General features: G+C 35.3%; 1 protein-coding gene across 2 annotated transcripts in view; it reads right to left on the bottom strand.

The window, feature by feature from the left end:
- The window catches only part of EIF5B (eukaryotic translation initiation factor 5B), a 91,786-nt gene that overhangs the window by 20,256 nt on the left and 58,933 nt on the right, over positions 1–12,597 (bottom strand). For both annotated transcript variants that reach the window (XM_027620780.1, XM_027620781.1), the window contains exons 11-14: positions 6,092–6,199; positions 5,801–5,911; positions 3,291–3,358; positions 2,402–2,543 (exon numbers count right to left, since the gene is read on the bottom strand). In XM_027620780.1, coding sequence (XP_027476581.1) covers positions 2,402–2,543; positions 3,291–3,358; positions 5,801–5,911; positions 6,092–6,199 — 429 coding nt within the window. The remainder of the gene's footprint in view (positions 1–2,401; positions 2,544–3,290; positions 3,359–5,800; positions 5,912–6,091; positions 6,200–12,597) is intronic.

The following is a 12,597-nucleotide window of genomic DNA, read 5'->3' as shown; positions in this document are numbered from 1 at the left end:
ATGAGAGAAGATATTTGCAAAGGATATATCCAATAAAGAGTTAATGTCAAACATATATAAAGAACATACACAACACAACATGCCAAAACACAAATTATAAATAAAACAATGGGCATAGAAACTAAATAGACATTTTTCCAAAGAAGCCAAAGAGATGATGGCCAACAGACACATGAAAAGATGCTCAACATCACAAATCATCAGGGAAACAAAACCATAGTGAAATATCACCTTATGACAGAGTCAGAGTGGCTAGTATTAAAAAGACAATAAAAAACAAGTGCTGCTGAGGATGTGTAGAAAAGGGAACACTGTAAATTGGTACAACCAATCAATGTGGAAAACAGTATGGAGATTCCTCAAAAAACTAAAAACAGAAATACCATTATGATCCAGTAATCCCACTACTGGGTATTTACCTAAAGCAAGCAAAAACACTAATTCAAAGAGAGATATGCACACCTATGTTTACTGCATCATTATTTACAATAGCCAAGATATGAAAGCAACCTAAGTGATCACTGATAGTTCAATGGATAAAGACGTGGTCTGTACACATACATACACAGACAGACAGACACCGGAGTATTAGTCATAAAAATGAATGAGATCCTGTCATTTACAACGTGGACAGACCCAGAGGATATTATGCTAAGTGAAATAAGCCTGACAGAGAAAGACAAATACTATATGATTTCACCAACATGTGGAATCCAAAATAAAAAAACAAAATAAAGCAAAAACAAGCAAACAAGTAGAAACAGACCCATAAACAGAACAAAGTGGTTATCAGAGGCGGGGGGGGGGGGCGGCATGGGGCATGGATGAAACGTGTGAAGGGGAGTAGGACGTGTAGGATTCCAGTTATAGAATGTATAAATCACCAAAGTAGAAGGTACAGCGTACTGCACTGGATACAACAGATGATAGCTACATTTGTGAACACAGCATAATGTGTATAGTTCAATCACTATGTTGTGCACCTAAAACTAATGTAACATTGTGTCAACTGTACAGCATTATAAAAAAGAAATCAATAAAGTAAGTATAATCTTTTCAACAAAAGGTTTTGAACCAGATTTTTGGAAAAAAGTGAACCTTGATCTTTATACTATGCACAAAAATTAACTAAAAATACCAGAGATCTAAATGTTAAAATTATGAAAATGGTTAAAGACTACTTATAGAGAACATAAGAAACATAAATTATAAAAAAAAATTTCTCAGGGCGCCTGAGTGGCTCAGTTGTTAAGCGTCTGCCTTCAGCTCAGGTCATGATCCTAGGGTCCTGGGATTGAGCCCCACATCAGGCTCCCTGCTCCCACTCCCCCTGCTTGTGTTCCCTCTCTTGCTGTGTCTCTGTCAAATAAATAAGTCAAATCGTTAAAAAAAAAAAATTTTTTTTTCTGATACATCAGACTTCAACAAAATTAGAAATTTCTGCTCTTCAAAACACATCAAGAAAATGAAAAACCAAGTCATTGACTAAAAGAACATACCCGCAATACACATAAACAAAGGACTTCAATCAACAATAAAGAACTCTTAAAATTCAATAGTAAGACAATAATCCAATAAAACATGAGCAAAGATTTTAAAATAGTTACTTCACAGAGAGACGGCAAATAAATATATGAAAAGATTTTTGATGCCATTAGTCATCACAGAAATACAAATTAAACCACAATAATTTAGCATTACACACTTATTACAATGGCTGTAAGTAGAACAAACATTGGCAAGAATGTGCAGAATTGAAATCTTAAAATATAAAATGGTACAAACTCTTTGGGAAAATGCCACTTTCTCATTAAGTGGAACATATACATACAACTTGACCCAGCAATTTTCTTTTTAAATATTTATTCAAAGTAAATCAAAAGAAATTTCAACCCAAACATGTGTGAGAATGTTGACAGCTGTTTTCTTAATAACTTAAAGTGGAATCAATCCAACTATTATTCAGTGTGTAAATGGATGAAGTATGGTACTAATCAGATAACGAAATATCACTTATCAACGAAAAGGAACAATCAGTGGTATATGCAACAACATGGATAAATGTAAAATAATAAGAGTGGAAAATGCCAGATTCAAAAGATTACACACTGTATAATTCCATTAATGTGAAATTATAAAACAAACAAAACTAGTCTATAGTGATAGGTCAGTGTTTGGGGTTGAAAAAGGGGGTAGGCTTACTGTAAAAGAACATGAGTGAGCATTCTGGGAATATGGAGATGGTTTATATTCTGATGGTGGTGGTTATATGTGTATATAAATTTGTCAAAATACACTTAGCATAAATACATATTTTTATATCAAAGTTATACTAGGACATGTGTTTAATCACAAAAATTTAAGAAGCATGTTTTCACATTAATTCTTCAGGGGAGCTTACCTTATTGAGTGCAACAATGAAGGGACATTTTTTAGATTTCAGAAGGTTAAGAGATTCAATTGTCTGGGGCTCCAAACCATGCATAATATCAACGACTAAAATGGCAATATCACAAAGAGAGCTTCCTCTGTTTCTCAGATTACTGTTGAAAAGAGGGAAAAGATGCATAAAGAGAAATCTTGAAATTACTCTTTTAAAGAAACAAATGTTTCTTTGTAAAACCTCAACGAAAAAAACAAAATGAAGCACATGCATTAAAAATTTAAGTGCCATTAGCCCTTAACTTGCCAAATGCTTATCTGACATAGTGAACTCACATCAGCTGGAATAAGTTAGTTCCAGAAGTTACTCCAGTATTTCTGCAAATTGTATTGGCCAAGTTTTTTGCACTAAGGAATACTGCTAAGAGGCAACAGGATAAATTCCATGTATAATGGGTTTCACAGGAGATAGACCAAGTATGTATTAGGATTTGGTCTTTCAAAGTACGAAAGATCTCTATAAAAAACAGGTATTCTTGGGGCGCCTGGGTGGCTCAGTCATTAAGCGTCTGCTTTCGGCTCAGGTCATGATCCCAGGGTCCTAGGATCAAGCCCCACGTTGGGCTGCCCAACGGGGGTCCTGCTTCTCCCTCTCCCACTCCCCCTTACTGTGTTCCCTCTCTTGCTGTCTCTGTCAAATAAAATCTTTAAAAAAACAAAAACAAAAATCAAGTATCCATATAAATTACTACTTATTCAGTAGGCACAGATGATCGGTAGCTACAGGGACTACAGATCTTAAAATACTACCTCAGTGTTGCCTAATCAGACTTTCCCACTCACTGAACTTTTAGATTTAATGGTTTCTAGTAGTTTGTTTGATGCCAAATAACGCAAGTTGCTCTTACCTGAAAGACTCATGCCCAGGAGTATCAATAATGAGCATGCCTGGAATTCGTACGTTCTCTCTATCAAACTAGAAAAGGTGGGGAAAAGTAGAGAGCTTAAGAAAGTCAAAATAATTGAAGTTTCTTTATAAAAACTGTTATTCAGCCATGAAAACTTAAAAACATCACTTTCCTTTCTAAATAAATGGTTTTACGACAGTCAGTGAATCAACCAGCAAAGCAAAATAGTCAATATTCTCATTAATCCAAAGGAGTTTGCAGGGGGAATGAAATGAGAAAATATTCTCTTTGTTAAGGTCATAAAACATGGTGTACTCTAATTCTGAGCAGATTATCAATAAGTAACAAATGACAAGTCGTCTGAGAGTGATTATCTATAAAAAGGTAACATGCAAGAAGAGGTTCTGACAACTTGAAAAATGTATCTAGTCCAACTTTAAAGCAATTCTAAACTTTGAAAAAATATCCTAAAGTGTGTTTTAAAGAAAATTTACTACACCAACCTAAAATATTAAAGAAAAGACTGCTGTATTTAAATAACATCATAAACACTTGACTTTCTGGACAAAAGTTCTTTAATGAATGGAAAAAAATTACAACATGCCTGATATGGACATTCCCTTTTACCCTAAATAGTGGCATTGACCAACAAATCTCTCACATACATGATTTTTTTTACTTGCTTATCTATACTGTCAATCTTCAAGTGATTTTTCAAAAAATCTTATCTCCTGATCTAGGTCAAAATGATTCAAATGTAAAACATCTCATAGTTGCATTCTGGTGATCTTAAATCAATAGTCACTGAGCACCATAATTATTTCCACTTCAGTGTCTGGAATACAAGCAATTATAATTGTCATATAAAAGTTATCCCGAGAACTTTAATACAGACCTAATAAAAATCATGCTCTTTAACTGTGTTCTAAAGTAACACCAGATTTCAAGCTCTGGCAACTGGCAGAATTAGCTATTATAAATCCCCAATGACTAACACATAGAAATATCAGATAAATTACAACCAAGATAAATTTTAAATTATGAATTTGAAAAACTGTAATTTAAGAAAACTGTCCTAAAATAAAGATTTTAAATTACATACTGAAAAAGAACTGGAAAATTTCCACATAACTGGAAAACTGGCCCAGAAGAATCAACCCCAAAATGCAAAATTAGGCCACATTACTTATAAAAGGATGAAAACCAGCTTATGATCAAACCTGAAAGGCAATATTTTATGTGAGAAGAAACGCAAGTAACCTTTAAGATATTTAAGGAAAGAAAAGGTGAATCAAGGATTTTATATGTAGCCAACTAACTTTCCAGGGTGAAGGCCACAAAGTAGGTATGCAATATTCAAAAACACAGAGTATTACTCCCCTTATTCCTTCCTTAGGAATCTACCAGAAAACAAGATTCGTAAAACACAATCTCAACCAAACAACCCCCCCTCCCACCACCACCACCAATTGGAGACAAACTCATAGACCCTTTCTATATAGAGAACTAAGGCCAAAGAAAGAATAAAAGGAGATACTAGCGTATAATAATTTGTGCTCTGTGTGTCAGTTATCAGTTTTGTTACTCCTTAGTTCCAAATTTACCTTTTTTACCTGCTCTGTGATAATGGAACTACGGAATTTTTACAAGGTTCAGTTCCAAGACTGGAGCACCATATGTATAAGATGAGCCTAAACATCCTGCTACATCAGACTCAAGGATGCAACCAAAGACTACTAAAACTGAATCAAAAAGACTCAGGAGTCAATGACTGGACAAAAATGAGACTATATCACCACAAGAATAAATGAATTAAAACACAGTAAATATGTTAATTCATGAGTTTATAGTAAAACAAAACCAAACCACTGTTCATTAACATGGATAAAGGGCTTGAAATAACAACATTTTGCAACCTCTAACACATTAAAAGGTAGAGATTACTTTAAAAGTTCCTTGTGACTGGAAGAGTATTTCGATTGGAAAGGGACCTAACAGAGGTCTTCTTGAGGTAAGGGCCAAGGTTCTATCTCCTAACACAGGTGACACAAAAGTATTTGTTTTATAATGATTCATTAAGCTTTACCTTAATGTCATGTGACTTTCTTTATTTATTTTGAATAAACTGAGTATCTCCAACATAGAAAATATTAGGGAGATAAAGAAAATATAATCACAATGTGATAGAAGGAAAAGAGGGTGGGGGAGGAAACAGTTTTTCAACATGGAAATCTACAGGAAAAGTGTTAAAACATGCAGGGGAACAATATAACTTCAAAATAGCATTTGCCTTTGGGAGCAAGAGGAAAGGAAATGAAAAATGAGGGCTCCTATAACATCTAATGTTTTCTTTAAAAAAAAAAATCTCAAGTAAAATTGAACAAAATGGCACAAGTGTTAATTATGAATAGTGAGCATATGGATCTTTATACTATTCTTTTTTTCTGTATCTGAAATTTGTACCTTAATTTCTGTTAGAGATTAAAACACACCAAATACAGCGTACTTACATTTTTAATCATCTTAGTCTGTTCATTAATGGCTTCCAGGGGAACATTGGTGGCCCCAATTTGTTGCGTAATGCCACCTGCTTCACCATCTTGTACATGTGTGTGACGAAGCTGGGATGAGACAGCAGATTCAGATTTGTATTTTGAAATATAAAAAGAAACAAAAGCAATAAGAAAGTAGCAACCTATTTAATGTAACAGAACTGCCTATCTGTGCTTTGGTTTCTATTAGCTTTTTATAAGGTACCATTCACTTACTTAAAAAGTTATATGCTAACAATATTTTCTTACTTTATCTAGAATTTTTGTCTTCCCTGTGTCCACATGTCCAAGTACACAAATAACAGGAGCTCTTAGCTTTTCTGTATTTACATTTTTACTATGTTCAAGTCGCCGTTTCTAGGAATAAAAAAAAAAAATCACAAATTATTATTTCAAACCCTATCATTATTGTTCTTTAAATTATGTTGCCCTGGCAAGAGAATGCCACAACCATCATCCAAGTTTTTTGTTAATTTAACTATACATAATTGCATTTTACAACAGAACCTTTACAATCTAATTCCCATTACAGTACCTCTGAACAAAGAGAAACCTGTTAAATTTCAGGACAACAATGTTAAATATGAGTAAAAATAGTGTGAAGTTTTGGCTTCAACTTTCTGAGCACTTTTGTACATTGGTTATTTAAAAGAATATAAGAAAGTGATCTTGTATTCCATTCAGTACATATACAGTACATCCCCTAGTTTATGTGAGGGTTTTTATAAAAGGAGATATATTCTTGCATTCAAACAATTTCATTAGAACTTCAAAACTATAAATTTTTTTTTTAAGATTTTACTTATTTATTTGAGAAAGAGAGAGTGCCCGCGAGTGCACAAGCAGGGGTGAATGGCAGGCAGAGCAGGCAGAGGGAGAAGCAGGCTCCCCACTGAGCAGGGAGCCTGATGTGGGACTTGATTCCTGGACCCTGGGATCATGACCCGAGCTGAAGGCAGGCACTTAACCAACTGAGCCACCCAGGCGTCCCAAAACTGTAAAATATTTTAGAGCAATTATTTTTAAACTTTATCCATTGTATAAACACTGTAAAACCTTTCAATTGAGAGACGGTTTATTTAATCCCCGGCCTAAGATGTCCAAGGACATTTCCTACCTTAAGATACCACTCATTAGGCATGAGAAGCATGTCCTTGCATCACAATGCATTTCTCTTGTAGCATTTATCTAGACACTTCAACTTTCTAAGAACCAAACAAAAACACACATGCCAGCAGCAATTTGAAATGCCAACTTTTCAAGTACAGTAAAGCTGGCATTCAAATGAGATAAGACTTTCATCAAAATTCTGAAGTAATTTACAAAACATCGTCCATCTAAAAACCATTTTTGTAAAAATTCTTTACTTTCATTTCTACCACTAGACACTGGATCTTTCTACAAAAAATGGAATGAAAAAACATTTGGAAGGTCAAAAGTCAGATTTGAGTATTTACTAACAAGACCTTTATATTCTATGACTCAAATGCAAACATCACAACCTTAGCTAGGATTTGATTATGGTTGAAAATTGCCTTTTTCTCTCACACTTGGTGTAGCATTAAAATTTTCTGGAGGGCAATGCAGTATAGACTTTAACTCAGAAATTCTACCTGTAAGTATTTGTCCTGAAGCAATGACACGAGCATAGAGAAATGCATGTGTACAACACTGTTCGTTCACTGCAGTATTGTCTGTGACAGCAAAAATTAGTAACCACTTAATCATCTGTAGCTGGGGATTTCTTAATGAATATTTCCTCATTCCCAGGGCTGAAAACTATCTGGTTGCAAAGCATCGCTTAGATACCCCTATCCACGATGGAGATTCTTACCGAGGATGTCTGGTATGGATTTTAGAAAATTATATATAGCAAGGTTTTGGAACCATGAAATTTGTTATGGACTTGATTTTATCTCTCCCAAATTCATACACTGAATCCCTAACTCCCAATGTGAATGTATTTGGAGATAGGGCCTTTGAGGAAGTAATTAAAGTTAAATGGGTAGGGCCCTAATCCAATAGGACAGATGTCCTTATAAGAGGAGAAATAAGAAAAATCTCTCTCTGGGCATGCATAGAGTAAAGGCCATATGAAGACTCAGGGAGAAGGCAGCCATCTGCCACCAAGAAGAGAGCTCTCACCAGGAAACAACCCTGCTGACGCTTTCATCTTGAACTTTTAGCCTCAATAGCTATCAGAAAATAAATCTCTATTGTTTAAGGCACTCAGTCTGAGGAGATCAAAAAGATAGAAAACCTTTCACTAGTTTGACCAAGGGGAAAAAAAAAAAGGAGCCACAGATCACCAAAATTAGAATCAAAAGAAGCGACACCACTACTAACCTTACAGAGATGTAAAGGATTATAAAATGATCCTATAACTCTGAGAAACAAAACTGAGGGTTTTCGAGGGGAGGATAGGGGATGGGTTAGCCTGGTGATGGGTATTAAGGAGGGCACGTTCTGCATGGAGCACTGGGTGTTATACGCAAACAATGAATTGTGGAACACTACATCAAAAACTAATGATGTACTGTATGGTGATTAACATAATAAAAAAATAATAAAATAAAATAAAAGATACCATGAACTTTATGCTCACAACTTAGATGAAACACAATAGGTTAGAAAGACAAAAATTACTGAGAATGACTCAAGATGAAAAAGAAAGTATGACAAAGAGATAACAATATAACAAGTTAAGAAACTGTATTAGAAATTTATAAGTATTCAAAAGACAAAAGCTTTGTTAGTTAATTTTGCCAAACACTTAAAACAGGAAAACCAATCTTTCACAACCTCTTGCAGAAAAAAAGAGGAAGGAACACTTCATGACTAATCCTAGGAAGCTAATTTTAAACTGACACCAAAGCCAGACAAACAAAACAAAAGAAAGTTACTGATCAATATCCTCATGGGTATAGATCACAAAAACTTCAACAAAGTATTACAAACCAAATCTAGTAACATATAAAGAGGATTATGCCAGGATCAACTGGATTTATTCTAGAAATGCAAGGTTGGGCTTAACATTTGAATACCACTACATCATACATTAATACAAAAAAGAAAAAAGAATCTCAATACACCTAGAAAAGGCACCCATTTCCATTCATGATATGAACTTTCAACAAACTGAAACTGATTAACACCACAGTTAACGGTGAACATCTGAATGCTTTCCCCACAAAGACTGAAAACAAGGCAAGTTTTATAGATCTCATATCTATATGCTGTCTTACCACTTCTATTCAGTAATGTACTGTTCTAGCCAGGGAAATCAGGCAAAAAAAAAAAAAAAGAAATAAGCAACAATGAGATTGGAAAATAAGAATTAAAACTGTCTTTGACAGAGGACATAACACTGATTATAAGAAATTCTAAGGGAATCTATAAAAAATATTTCAATATAGTTAAAGGATATGAGATCTATAAAACTCAACTGTATTTCTTTATACTAGAAATGAAAAAATATTTAAAAATTGTGAACCCATTTTCAATAGCATCAAAACAATAAAATACCTAGTAAATTTAACAAAAGAATTACAAATCTTAAACTGAAAACTATGAGACACTACTGGAAGAAACTGTAGAAGATCCAAATGAATGGAGAATCAGCCTATTTCCATAGATTGGAAGATTCAATATTATTAAAATAGACAATTCTCCCTAAAGTTGATCTACAGATTCAACATAATCTCCATCTAAATCTGAGCAAGTTTTTTGCAGAAATTGACAAGGTGACCATAAAATTTATATGGAAAAGCAAGTGACCGAGAATAGCCAAAACAAACTTGAAAAAGAATAACAACATTGTAGAATTTATATTTGCCTACCTCAAAACGTAGTATAAAGCTATAGTAATGAAGACAGTGTGGTACTGGCATAAGAACAGATAATAAAGATGATGAAACAGAACTGAAAGTCTGAGATCAGATCAGAGATAGAGCTAAAGATACAGGAAATTAAAGGCAGAAATTTAGAAAAAAAATTAGGACGAAATATTCATGACCTTGGGTCAATGATTTCTTTAATACAACACTAGAAGCATGCTCTATAAAAGCAAGTTTTGATAAAATGGATGTTAAAATTAAAAACTCATTCACTTCAAAAGAAACTTAAAAAAATGAAAAGAACTCTTAAAACTCAATAAAAAGACAAATTACAAAATTTAAAAATGGACAAAAATTTGAATAGATGTTTTACCAATGAAGATTCAAGAATGGCCAAGAAGCACATTAATACTCAACATCACAGAAATGCAAATCAAAATCACAATAAGATATACTATTTCATATCCACTAGAATGACTATAATTGAAAAGACAGATGTTGATAAGTATTAGTGAAGATGCAGAGAAACTACTAGAACCTTCAACTGGTGGGAATCTATAATTGTGCAGCCACTCTGGAACATAGTTTAGCACTTTCTGAAAAAAACAAATTTACCATATGATCCAGCAATCTCACTCTTAGGAATATATCCGAGGGGCACCTGTGTGGCTCAGTTGGTTAAGCAACTGCCTTCGGCTCAGGTCATGATCCTGGAGTCCCGGGATCGAGTCCCGCATCGGGCTCCCTGCTCGGCGGGGAGTCCGCTTCTCCCTCTGACCCTCTCCCCTCTCATGCTCTCTCTCTCTCATTCTCTCTCTCAAGTAAATAAATAAAAATCTTTAAAAAAAAAAAAAAAGGAATATATCCGAAACAAAAACGAAAACACATTTCCATACAAAGGATTATATGCAAATGTATATAGTAGTACCATTTACAATAGCCAAAAACTGGAAACAACTCAAATATCCTCTAATTAGTGATTAGATAATAGAATATGGTATACTTATACAAAACTATTTGGCAATAAAAATGAACAAAATTCTGATACAGCTACAAGCAGCTACAAGCAGAGTAAGTGAAATAAGCTAGACATAAAAGACCACATATTATATGATTGAAATTTATAGCAGTCCCCTCCTTATCCAGGGGTTGATACATTCCAAGACCCTCAGTGGAGGCCTGAAAATGGAGATAGTACAAAATGCTACATATACTATGCTTTCTCCTATACATATCTAAAATAAATTTAGGGGTGCCTGGGTGGCTCAGTCGGTTAAGCATCCGACTCTTGATTTCAGTTCAGATCATGATCTCAGGGTTGTGAGATCAAGCCCTGCACTGGGCTCTGTGCCGGGCGTAACCTGCTTAAGATTCTCTCTCTCCCTCTCCTTCTGCCGCACCCTCCTAAAAAAAAAAAAAAAATTAGGCACAGTGAGAGATTAACAATAACTAGTAATAAAAAAGAACAATGATAAGAATATACTGCAGAAAAGTTATGTGAGGGGTGCCAGGGTGGCTCGGTCATTAAGCATCTGCCTTTGACTCAGGTCATGATCCCAGGGTCCTGGGATTGAGCCCTGCATCGGGCTCCCTGCCCAGTGGGAAGCCTGCTTCTCCCTCTCCCACTCCCCCTGCTTGTGTTCCCTCTCTGTGTCTCTCTCTGTCAAATAAATAAAATCTTTAAAAAAAAAAAAGTTATGTGAATGTGATCTCACTCAAAGTAGCTTATTGTACTGTACTCACCATTCTTCTTGTGATGATGTGAGATTATAAAATGCCTATGTAATGAGATGAAGTTAGTGAATAATATAGTGTTAGGCTACAACTGACCATCTGACAATGCAAGAAAAGGAGGATCATCAGCTTCCATGGAAAGTAGAACTGTGGATGGGGGGACTGGCAGAGTGGGGGTGGGAACTGTTGTATATGTGGGGCTAGGAACAGGGAATGACTGCAAATTGGTACAAGAAATCTTTCTGAGGTGATGAAAATATTTTAAAGTTGAGTTGTGATAACAGATGCACAACTCTACAAACTTACAAAATATCACTGAATTGTACACTTAGAACGCATCAATTCATTAGTATCTAAATTATATCCCAACAAAGCTGCTTAAAAATTTGCTGGGTGAAGAGGTCCAGAGCATACTGTTATGTGGAAAAAAAGAAAATACTGGGAAGCGCGGGTGGGCTCAGTCAGTTAAGCGTCTGCCTTCAGCTCAGGTCATGATCCCAGGGTCCTGGGATCGAGACCCCCATTGGGCTCCTTGCTCAGCGGGGAGCCTCCTTCTCCCTCTGCCTGCCTCTCCCTGTGTGCTTGTGCTCTCCCTTCTCTAACAAATAAATAAAATCCTTAAAATATGTATCTACAAAATTTATTATCTTAGTTTTAATTAAACATTTTTAAAAACTTGAAGCTCATGTACAGAACTATACACAAATCTGGTAAGTGAGATAATGGGGAAACTTCTTTCTGCGTTATATCCATTGTTTTTATTTTTTTTTATAAATACTTTATTTATTTGACAGAGAGAGATAGTGAGAGCAGGATACAGTAGGGGGAGTTGGGGGAGGGAAAAGCAGGTTTCCTGCTGAGCAGGGAGCCCGATGCGGGGCTCGATCCCAGGATCCTGGGATCATGACCTGAGCCGAAGGCAGATGCTCAAAGATTGAGCCACCCAGGTGCACCAATACCCATTGTTTTTAAATCTTCAAACATATCACACATGGGTAGAGAGTAAGGGAGTTGGCTTGATTAGGCGCTGTGGGAAGCAGCATTTACAGCAGAGAAGAAGGGAGGGGAATGCCACTGGTATCTTAGTGGGTGGAGGGCAGGGATACTGCTTAACATCCTAAATGAAGAAGACTGTCCCACAACATAATTATATGGCCCAAAGATATCAATAGTGGCAGGGGTGAG

The sequence above is a fragment of the Zalophus californianus genome, chromosome 8 (genome assembly GCF_009762305.2).
Source record: "Zalophus californianus isolate mZalCal1 chromosome 8, mZalCal1.pri.v2, whole genome shotgun sequence".
NCBI lineage: Eukaryota > Metazoa > Chordata > Mammalia > Carnivora > Otariidae > Zalophus > Zalophus californianus.
The sequence above is the reverse complement of the archived record's forward strand: the minus strand, read 5'-3'. Positions and strand labels throughout refer to the sequence as shown.